This window comes from Erinaceus europaeus, chromosome 2 (assembly GCF_950295315.1).
Source record: "Erinaceus europaeus chromosome 2, mEriEur2.1, whole genome shotgun sequence".
Classification (NCBI taxonomy): domain Eukaryota; kingdom Metazoa; phylum Chordata; class Mammalia; order Eulipotyphla; family Erinaceidae; genus Erinaceus; species Erinaceus europaeus.
Window position 1 is genome coordinate 89,069,988 of NC_080163.1, and position 12,133 is coordinate 89,082,120.

Here is a 12,133-nt window from a genome sequence, read left to right on the forward strand (position 1 = left end):
CCAAAGTTAGGGGCCAGTGGCCCTTGGCTTCGCTGGAGGCAGGCAGTGCGCAGGAAGGACCCATCCCAAGACAAACCAGGCGGCGGCCACGAGTTCGAGCCGTGCCCCCGCCGGCTCCAGTCGTGCCCCCATTTGTGTTCACGCGCCGCGGCTCCATGTTCTATGACGAGGACGGGGATCTGGCTCACGAGTTCTACGAGGAGATAGTCGTCAACCAGAAAGGGAAGAAGAGGGGCAAGCTGAGGAGGGTGCAGAGTAACTTGATTCCCCAGGGTATCATCAAGTTGGATAATCCCTGCATCCACGTGGATTTCCCGATGGTTCTCTATGAGGTGTGAGCCTGGGAGGGTGAGGGAGGGTGGTGGTGGCCATCAAAAGTACCTCCACTGAAAAATACCATGTTAAGTGAGACAGGTCAGAAACAGAAGGATGAATATGGGATGACCTCACTCATAGACTGAAGTTGGAAAACACGATCAGATGGAAAAACTCCTTTTTAAAAAATTTATTTAAGAAAGGATTAATTAACAAAACCATAGGGTAGGAGCGGTACAACTCCACACAATTCCCACCACCCAATCTCCATATCCCACCCCCTCCCCTGATAGCTTTCCCATTCTCTATCCCTCTGGGAGCATGGACCCAGGGTCATTGAGGGTTGCAGAAGGTAGAAGGTCTGGCTTCTGTAATTGCTTCCCCGCTGAACATGGGTGTTGACTGGTCGGTCCATACTCCCAGTCTGCCTCTCTCTTTCCCTAGTAGGATGGGTCTCTGGGGAAGCGGAGCTCCAGGACACATTGGTGGGGTCTTCAGTCCAGGGAAGCCTGGCCGGCATCCTGATAACATCTGGAACCTGGTGACTGAAAAGAGAGTTAACATACGAAGCCAAACAAATTGTTGAGCAATCATGGACCCAAAGGTTGGAATAGTGGAGAGGAAGTGTTAGGGGGGTACTCACTGCAAACTCTAGTGTACTTCTGCTTTCAGGTATATATTTTGCAGTAGTTTATGGATACGTGTGAACATATGCTCTCTCTCACAGAAACTGGTGTATATCTAGGTTTTGGGACTTTGTTAGAAAGTGAACCACCTGAGATGAAATTAGAGTATACTATGAAAGGAAAGGTCTCACCTGAGTAATGAAGCTGAAGGGTTGTCATTCCACACGTGTAGTCTCTGGACACAGTCTGAAGTGAAGCATGTTGAGGTGGCAATCCTTGTGTTGCTTAGGTTGTGATCGGCGGATGCAATATTATTTGATATGGATTGGGAGAGGCATACGGGAAAGTGGGCCCTATACAATGGTTCAAGGACTGGGGGAAGTAGAGGCTCTATAGTGGAGATGTGAGGTTCCTGCTGTCTTAGGGTTCAAAAAGACAATGGATAGTTAATGTTATCATCACATTATTTGGTAATTGTGTTAACTTTGAAAAGTCCTTTTGTTAGGGTTTGCTGTACAGTACCCAGTATCTTGTATATAGCTGTGCTATTGGTTGCTTCTGATCTACTTGGTCTAGGCTTTTGAGAGAGTCTGCATATCAAATACACAGCCTATATATTAAAAAGATTCAGTTTGTGTTTTGAAAAACTTCGAGACATACAATTAATTTTCCCCCTCTCGTATTAATTAACTAGTGATTTATATGACTACATTTTACTAGGAGTGTACATAAACACCATTCCCACCACCAAAAGACTGTGACCCATCCCTCCCACCCACTCCCACCCCCCACTGGCCCAGGAAGCTGAGTAAGAAGATCTGAAAGGGAAACTAAAAGCAGGACCTGACCAAATTGTAAGTAGGGCACCAAAGCAAAAACCCTGTGGTGAGGGGTAGACATGCAGATGGGAAAACTCTTAAGTAGAACTTGGACTGGAGTTGGTGTATTGCACCAAAGTCCTGAAACATGATGGCAGAGGAGGACCTAGTGGGAGTTGTACTGTTATGTGGAAATGTAATGCATGTACAAACTATTGTATTTTACTATTGAATATAAACCATTAACCCCCCAATAAAGAAGTTTATAAAAAAAGTACCTCCAGCCCCAGGTAGGACACCCCCCACCCCCACTCTCACCCCCACCCCAGCTCAAGATGTAGATTCCATTGAGGAACTTTGGCTGGGTCTACAATCCTGAATAAATTCCACTGGCTAAAGGGGTGAGGGTAGGGGTGGGGGAAAAGAGGTAGCTGTCAAAACATATGTTCTTTTTTTTTCATTAGTGATTTAATAATGATTAACATAATTGAAGTCATTTCTTTCGCCACATCTCTGATGGAGCTTGAACATAACAGGGGTACAATTCCATACAGTCCCACCACCAGAGTTCTGTGTCCTATCCTCTCCATCTGGAAACTTTCCTCTTCTTTATCTCTCTAGGAATATGGACCGAAGTTCTTTTTGGGGCTGCAGAAGGTGGAAGGTCTGGCTTCTGTAATTGTTTTTCTGCTGGACATGGGCATTGGCAGGTCCATCCACACCCTCAGCCTGTTTCTATCGTTCCTTAGTGGGGCAGGGAGAGGTGGAGTTCCAGGACACATTGGTGAGGTTGTCTGCCCAGGGATTTCAGGTTGGCATTTGGTAGCATCTGCAACTTGGTGGCTGAAAAAGTATTAAGATATAAAGCAGAAAAGATTGTTTAATAAACAACAATCTTTTGAGAGTGGGATGATCAATCTTTTGAGAGTGGGATGATCAATCTTGAGAGTGGGATGATCTCACTCTCAGGCCGAAGTTGAAAAACAAGATTAGAAAAGAAAACACAAGTCGAACCTGAAATGGAATTGGAGTATTACACCAAAGTAAAAGACTCTGGGGTGGGTGGGTGGGTGGGGAGAATACAGGTCCATGAAAAATGATGAATGAAATAGTGGGGGTTGTATTGCTAAATGGGAATCTGGGGAATGTTATGCATGTAAAAAAAAAAAAATCCTTCTTCCCTCTTGTATTTGGCATCTACTTATACTAATAAAATTATATATAATCATGGTAAAAAAAAAAAAAAGATTGTTTAATAAACTGTAACCCAAAGGTAGGAATAGAGCAGATGAAATAAGGGGTCTTCGTGTGGGAAGAATCGGGAAGTCTATTTTAGGTAAACGCATACATTCTTGTTTCTTATTTTAGGGTGATGAGCTTTCAGTGCTTCAACATTGAGTGTGATGTGGTTATTGTAGGTGTCCTGTAGCAGGTTAAAGGGTTTTCCTTTTATCCTTAGTTGAGAACCTACAGAATTATGAAAGTAAAAAAAAAAAAAAAACTATTAGTATGGTAGATTTATTATTTTTACCATTTCTTTAGAATTTAGTATTTCTGAGAGGAAGAGGAGAGAGAGGGAGAGAGAGAGAGAGAAGAGCATCATTCAGACACAGTGGGATGCTAGGGACTGAACCTGGGAACCTAATGCTTAAGGGGCCCAGCACTTCATCCACTGCACCACCTCACCTCCCAGGCTGCTAATTTTACCATTTAATTTTGATTAAAAAAGATAAAGCACTGTCATTTCCAATATATAACTTTCCTTAAGACCAGGAACTAAAATAGTGCTCGAGAAATGCTTAAGGAGTGGGGCAGGGTCAGGGGAGCTATCACAGAACTTTGGTAATGGGTACAGTATGGAACTATACTGCTGTAATCTTATAAGCCATTATTAAATAACTAACAAAAGTAGGGTGTGATGTCAGTGTAGAGATAGACAAAATGACCAATGAAACAGAATAAAATGTTCAATACTAGACTCTAGAAAGAGAGAGAGAAATGGTAAAGTGACCCTGAATCATGAAACCCTGAGTTTAATCTTCAACAATGCGTATGTCAGAGTTCTCATTCTTGGTTCTCTCTACCTCACTTTCTCATTAAAGAAAAAAAACCGAACACATTCATTTTCCTCTTCCTCTTCTCCTTGTCCTCTTCCTCTTTGTCCTCCTTCCTCTTTTTATCAGAGCACTGCTCAGCTCTGGTTTATGGTAATATTAGCTGGAGATTCAATCTAAGACCTTTGGTGCCTCAGGCATGAAAATCTTTTTATGCTATCTCCCCAGCAAAGACATTAAAAAGAGAGAGACATGTGAGAAGTATCAGCTAGTAAATATTTTTTATACCACTGTTGAGTGTTCTGTCTGACTTAATTTCTAAAGTTATTTTGGAAAGAGTATGGAGAGAGGTATAGGGAGGAAGATCTATCATAGCATCACCCCACCATCCAGGAAGCTTCCCTTGTGCTATCCACAGTACTCCCATTTGATGCCCAGGCTCACACCCAGAAATTCCTGCATGGCAAAGAGAACATTGTACCAGCTGAGCTATCTCCTGACCACAGCTGATGTATATTTTTATTCTGTTTGTAGGATGAGTGACTTAATACTGCAAAGAGTCAGGAAGCCCTGGCTCTGGGTTGACTTTATATTCCAGATGTTCAAAAAAGGAAGGGAACACAAACAGAGCCTAGAGATCCTACATACTTTTGCCAACAATGTAAGTTTCCAATTTCTTATTGTGATAAAATATTTATAACATGAAATTGACTTTTATAGTCCTTTTAACTGTGCAAGTTGGTGGCACTAATCACATTGAGAATGCACTTTTCACAACATCACTTCTGTCCACTTAAAAAAATTTTAACCTTCATTTCTTTCATTGGTTTTATTTATTTGATAGAGACAGAGAGAAATTGAGAAGGGAGGATAAAAAGGGAGAGAGAGAAAGAGACACCTGCAGCACTGCTTCACCACTGAAGAAGCTTGCTTCTTCTAGGTGGGGACTCTGGGCTTGAACCTGGGTCCTTGCACATTGTAGCATGTGCTCTCAACCAGGTGTACCACTACTCAACCTCCTCTTCTATCTCCATCATTTCTTTTTAGAGAGAGAAAGAGACAGTTACACTAAAGCTTCCATGTGGTGGGAAGCTTGGCTTGAATCTGAGTTTCACACATAACAATGTAGCACACTACCCAAGTGTGCTATTGGGTTATCAGAAAAGTCATGACACATTTTTTTGCATAGAAAAACACATCATGACTTTTCCAACAAATCAGTATTTCACTGGCTCCCACTTCTATCATTTTTTTTTGTTGTTGTTGTTAACAAATCCAGTGCATGACTGTGGAGTCTGTTTGATGAGATAAAATGCAAAACTGAATAACAATGAAAAACTGTAGGCGATGTGATCCTATTTAAATTATATATTCAGCAACTTCCAAGATGCCAAACTCTGTACCAAGTGTGAAATCTGTATATATGTTAGTCTAGTAGAAGAGTTTGTTGGTGAAAACTAATTACAAAAAGTGAAATGAGTTGTGAGTTTTTATTAACAATTAGGTCAGTATATTAAAAAATAGACAAAGATTTATTATTATATGCAATTTGTAGAGAGTTTTTTTAGACTTGGCAGAAATATTTAAAGTCAAAGAACATTTATATCAGTTTCTTAATTTGAAAAAGCTTAAAATTGGGTGGAATAGATGACATAATGGTTGTGCAAAGAGACTTTCATGACTGAGGCTTCTAAGTCCCAGGTTCAATCCCCTGGACTACCACAAATCAGAGTTCATCAGTGCTCTGATAAATTAAAAAAAGTTAACTAGAGATTGATGTTTTATTTACAATTAAAAAGCAGCTAGGATATGATATTGTTAATATAAGATGTCAGTCTTTGTGTTAAAGATGTGCTCAGGAAAACACAAAATTTAATTGAAAATACACATTAACTACAATTCAAATATGCTAATAAAAGTGCTTTATCAAAATAATGTCTCTCTTTGCTATAAATTTTGTCTTAAAATGTATTAGAATTGATTCCTTACAATGAGATACATCCTATCACTAACAGATCAAGTGGTTGCCAAGGCTGCAGATGTTATATGAATAAGATGATGGATTTGAGTTGGCCAGAGCTGAATATATAATTATCTAGCAGCAAGACAATGACAGGCAGTTCATATCATATGGGAATAATTATATTTTCCTGAAATTATGTGCATTAGGACCAAGAATGCCAAATTAGATTAACTATAATACTAATTTCATAAAATTTGAAAATTGCATACAGAATGTTCCACTGTAGGGGCTACATATTTAAAAAAATCAGACTGTGTTTTGCACTCAGAAAAAACTTGAGATCTGTAGACACAAGACACTGAGTAAAAGTTTTGAGTATTAATATGGAGGCTATTAATAGAAGTGAAATCTAGAATCAAATTTAGTGTGTGGACTTGAATTCTTTTAGCCACTCAATAAATATCTAGTAGGCATTCTTAAAATGCCAAGTAGTATTGTAGAGGTTGAAAATATTATCAACAAATAAAAACAAATGTATTGCCAAGTGGACTTGAGTTGAAGAAGATACCAAATAGGTAGGGGGTGGGGGTAGATAGCATAATGACTATGCAAACAGACTCTCATGCCTGAGGCTCCTCAAACCCCAGGCTAATCCCCTGCACCGCCATAAACCAGAGCTGAACAGTGCTCTGGTAAAAAAAAAAAAAAAGAAAGAAAGAAAGAAAGAAAGAAAGAAAGAAAGAAAGAGAGAAAGAAAGACCAAATAGTATCTACAATATAACATCTGTGGGAACGTGAAATAGAAAAAAATTAAATAGGGTTAGGAAGAAATGAATGTTAGGAACTCTAGCATTATCTGACCAGGGAAGGTCTTTCTGATGGTATGATAATGAGCACAGACCTAAAAGAAGGGAGGAGCCACCCATGCTGGTGTTTTGAGGACAGAACATTTTAGACAGAAAAGCACAACAGGCACACTGAGTGAATCGACTAATCAACTTAACTCGTTGCTCAGTACAACATATCATTAGAGTGACCTGTAATTGGTCTATTATGTAATGATTGCATTCTCTTCTCTGCCTAAACTTTTTCTCACTAGCTCCTTTAAATGGCTTAGATCATATCTAGTAAATTAATATCGTTTATCCTAAAGTTAGTCATTTCCCCCCACTTCAGTATAACTTTTCTGAAGGAATAACAGTTTACAGGATTGTTGCTGTCATGAGGGTAGGTGATTATTGTATTCCTCCATAGAAAAGTCTGCAGAGAGAGAAACACACACACACACACAGATACAAGAGTACTTCTCAGCTCTGGTTTACCGTGGTACAAGGGATTAAACCTGGGACTTTGGAGCCTCAGGCATGAGAGTGTGTTTGCATAACCATTATGCTACCTCCCCTGCCCAATTTATTTATTTTTTATGAGAGACAAAATAATCAAGAGAGATCAGATCACTACACAACACTGGCATATCCTGTGCAGGGGACCAAATCAGGGGCCTCGTTAGCAAGTCCTGTGCTAGCAATCTCTCAAGACTTTCTAACTCCAAAGTCCAGCATCTCTGCCACTATGAAACCTTCCACTTAGATACAGTAAAATAAATATGATGCTATAACATGGCAATATTACTGGAAATATTATTAACACTCATTTTGATCAATTAGAATATATTTAGTTCCTTTAAACTGTGTATCTTAATGATAATTTTATTCTCACTAGTGTCTCTTTACAAACAGTAGAAGTATTAAAAAAAAAAAAAAAAAGAAAAGTCTGCAGAAATAACATTTGAAAGTTATTTTCTGATATTAAATTTTTTAAGTACACTAAATATATGAACAAACAGAAAGTTCTATTATAATTCCACCAGAGCTTGTTGTTGGTTGAGATAGGACTGGACAGATTAAGAAAATAAATTAAGGGAGTCGGACGGTGGTGCAGCGGGTTAAGCGCACGTGGCGCAAAGTGCAAAGACCGGCATAAGCATCCAGGTTCGAGCCCCTGGCTCCCCACCTGCAGGAGAGTCGCTTCTCAAGCAGTGAAGCAGATCTGTAGGTGTCTATCTTTCTCTCCCCCTCTCTGTCTTCCCCTCCTCTCTCCATTTCTTTCTGTCCTAGCCAACAACAACGACATCAATAATCACAACAATGTTAAACAACAAGGACAACAAAATGGAAAATAAATAAATATAAAAAAATTAAAAAAAAAAGAAAATAAGTTAAAAGGGCTATGTACATTTTTTAGGCAAATGTGCTGTCCGGTAAATCAAATTCAAACAAAATCATTATTGTTTAAATCATACAGGTCATCACTGAACGGGCAAATGAAATGAAGATAAATGAAGAATTTGGAAGTGACAATGGGGACTCCACCCCCTCCCGAAGAAAACGCCAGGCTTTTCTTGACTTACTTTTAAATGTAACTGATGATGAAGGAAACAAGCTAAGTCATGAAGACATTCGAGAGGAAGTTGGCACCTTCATGTTTGAGGTACTTTCTAATATGACATTTTCCGATGTCAGCAAACAATTTCTATTTTTTTAATATTTTAAATATTTATGTATTTATTCCCTTTTGTTGCCATTCTTGTTTTATTGTTGTAGTGATTGTTGTTGTTATTGATGTCATTGTTGTTGGATAGAACAGAGGGAAATGGAGAGAGGAGGGGAAGACAGGGGGAGAGAAAGCTAGACACCTGCAGACCTGCTTCACTGCTTGTGAAGCGACTCCCCTGCAGGTGGGGAACCGGGGGTTCAAACCGGGATACTGATGCTGGTCCTTGTGCTTTATACCACCTGCACTTCACCCACTGTGCTACCGCCTGACTCCCACAATTTCTATTTTTTCAGCATTATTTTTTTAAAAAAATGATCAAATTTTAAAAGTAGCTTACAGTCATTATAATGAGCAATTACAAGGACCATCAAAATAGCTTAATTATATAGTGTGCTGCTTTGCTATGTATGACTTGGGTTCAAGCCCAGACCAGTCCTCATTGCACTGAAGGAGAAGCTTCAGTGCAAAGGTCTCCATATCTCTCTCTCTCTCTCTCCCCCTCTCTGTATGTACCTGAAAGAGAAAGAAAAAAAGGAGGAAGGAAGAAATGAAGGAAGGGAGGAAGAGAGCAAAAAGGAGAAAGGTAGAGAGAAAGAGGGGAGGAAGGGAGAGAGGGAGAGAGGGAGGTAAGAAGGGAGAAAGGAAGGAAATTAGAGGCCAATGAAATATTTCTGTCATGTGTGAGGTGAGCTTCCAGCCCAGTCCCCACCATATTGAAGAAAACTTTAGTGCTGCGGTGCGGTCTCTTTCACTCTTTCTGCTCTGTATGTTAGAAAAAAAGTGAAAATGAAAATCAATGATTGATCAATTCCATTCTTCAGAAAAAAGATTTCAACTGCTGGTGGTATAGGAATAAACATATTTTTTTAAAAAAGAAAAAATAAAAGGCCTGTTAGACTTTCTCCAGGCTGAAGAGCAGCCAGAAATTTCTTTCCATAACCCCTGTGAACTTCCCAAACCCCTAATTCTAGTTTCTCAACAGCTCCTTTTTGTTGTTCTAGCCAATGGGCACTTAGCTATTGTTTATGAGCTACCTAAAATAAGGACTTTGAGATAATATAACCAGTTATTTATTTGGCAAGGATATTTTTATTTGGTTTTCAAATAAAAAATACATTAATAAGGTAGTTCTAATGATATTAAATATGGCTGAAGAGTGAATCTTTCATTATGTAGATTGCAAATAAAGAAATAAAAGGCACCAAGTTCCAGCAGTAGACATGGTGGCAATATTTTAAAAATTAAGTTACATTAAAAAAACGTATGCAAAGACTGGCAACTGGGCATGAAAAGACAGGCAGAACAAGGCTGAGTAAGTCTTATGGAAGAGGTCACAGTGTTTGAATCATGCATGGCATGCTCCTATTCCATGCAAAGAAGAAATATACTAGAATTTTGAAGAATGATAGAGCTGGAAGAAATTGATCTTTATCTAGTTGTTTTTGTGAAAGTAAGAGTCTACTAATAAGAATTGGAAATGTGGGAGTCGGGCTGTAGCGCAGCGGGTTAAGCGCAGGTGGCGCAAAGCACAAGGACCCGCATAAGGATCCCGGTTCGAACCCCGGCTCCCCACCTGCAGGGGAGTCGCTTCACAGGCGGTGAAGCAGGTCTGCAGGTGTCTATCTTTCTCTCCTCCTCTCTGTCTTCCCCTCCTCTCTCCATTTCTCTCTGTCCTATCCAACAATGACAACAACAATAATAACTACAACAATAAAACAACAAGGGCAACAAAAGGGAATAAATAAATTAAATAAAAATATTAAAAAAAAGAATTGGAAATGTGTATGTGGAGTGATATATGTGCCTGGAACTTTTATATATTTATTTTTAAAAAGAATTTGTTATTATCTTTATTTATTTACTGGGTAGAGGCATCCAGAAATCGAGAAGGAAGGGGATGACAAAGAGGGAGACAGAGCGACACCTGCAACACTGCTTCACCACTTGTGAAGCTTTCCCCCTGCAGGTGGGGACCTGGGGCTCAAACCTGGGTCCTTGTGCACTGTAACATGTGTGCTCAACCAGGTGCACCACCACCCAGTCCCTTTATTTTTATACCTTTCTTTGTACTCCATTTTTTAATCTCTGTGAATGGCAACTCAAGAGTTTCATAAAGGCTTTGTGAAGGCTATCTGCATTATTTTCTGGAAATTATTGACTGTTCTGCTTGGAAGTCAGAAAGTATTAGATGAGGGTATTAACTTCTAGTATGGAGACTATTACTCAGAACCATACACATATTCCTTGGAGTGCAGCATAGACAGGGAAAGCCTAGCTTACAAATGGAGGGGTGGGGGGGAGGGGAGGATAGAGAAGTACAGATTGGGGGCTGGGTGGTGGCACACCTGGTTGAGCGCATATGTTACAGTGCACAAGGACCCAGGTTCTAGGCCCCGGTCCCCACCTGCAGGGGGAAAGCTTCATGAGTGGTGAAGCAGAGCTGCAGGTATCTCTCTGTCTCTTTCTTCCTCTCTATCACCCCCTTACCTCTAGATTTCTGGCTGTCTCTATCTAATAAATAAAGATTTTTTAAAAAAAATATTAAAAAGAGAGAAATACAGATTTAGCCAGCTGATTCAGGAAAGACAAAAAAAAAATCCCCCACAAAAAAAGACAATCTAGGCCCCAGAGGTGGTATAATGGCAGAGCTCTGGACTGACAAGCCTGAGGTCCTATGTTTGATTCCTTGCACTGCACGTACCATACATACTTTCTTGTATTAGAAGCTATTTCACTAACCATTCAATATAACTCTACTTGTAAATTACTTTTTCTCCCATTTATAGGGCCATGATACAACTGCTGCTGCATTAAACTGGTCTTTGTATCTGTTGGGTTCTTATCCAGAAGTCCAGAAAAAAGTGGACAAGGAGCTGGAGGAAGTGTTTGGTATGTTTGCTCCTTTAAGTAGTGAATCTGTGGGTTCCAGGTCTACTGAAACCAGTGTCATTCTTGCTCCCTGGGAAGTTCATTAGGGTCTGCTCTAAAGATACTTTAATGATAAGAGGCTTCCACATGGGATCTCCCACTACCTGGCCCCTCTGCAAGGCAGTCTCTGCTTGCTTGCAGGACTTGATAGTCACCTGACCTGTGAATGAACTGGGCTAGATGTTGGGATATATAGATGAATATCAAGGGGCTCCCTGGTTAATGGACAAGACACAAACCTGTACAAAAACCATTGAGTGGCAGGCCGTACAGTGATGAGACGTGAGGAGTATAGCATTTGGGAGTAGAGAGGAGTGGGAGAGGTTATTATATGTATGGGTCAAGGAGGGTTACTCTTTTACCTACCTATAGGGTTTGTTCCTGGTCATGAATGAGAGAAAAGGCAAGTTAAGACCTATGCTTACACATTCATAAAACTCCCAGCAGACTCTTTTTTATTGTTTGCTTGTTCTTAATAAAGAGGGAAAGATCCCAGTAGGGGGAGAAATGATAGGGCAAAATGACCAGAGGGCTCTGAACTCCAACTCCATCAGGAACAGGAGAGAGAGGAGGAAAAAGGGAAGGATGTAGTAATAGGTGTATGTGTGACTTGGAAAGGAAGAGAACATGGGACCTCAAAAAAAATCGGCAAATATATACAAATATAGACAGACAGATAGATACAGAAATAATAGTTAACCCATATCTGCAACCTTGGGAGCACTGCTGGAGCTTACAGTGGAGGGACTGGGGATCCAGAACTCTGGTGGCAGAAACGGTGCACCTGTTTATCTTGTAATTTTGTAAATAAATAATTCAGAAGAGAGAGAACTTAATTAGAGAGGGAAAAGAGAAAGAGAGACACCACAACAC

General features: G+C 40.0%; 1 protein-coding gene across 1 annotated transcript in view; it reads left to right on the forward strand.

Moving 5' to 3' along the window:
- LOC103114797 (cytochrome P450 4V2-like) overlaps positions 1-12,133 on the forward strand; it is a 41,869-nt gene that overhangs the window by 21,044 nt on the left and 8,692 nt on the right. The window contains exons 6-8 of the mRNA XM_007524526.3: positions 4,348-4,474; positions 8,081-8,266; positions 11,119-11,221. Of these exons, the coding sequence (XP_007524588.1) occupies positions 4,348-4,474; positions 8,081-8,266; positions 11,119-11,221 (416 nt within the window). The remainder of the gene's footprint in view (positions 1-4,347; positions 4,475-8,080; positions 8,267-11,118; positions 11,222-12,133) is intronic.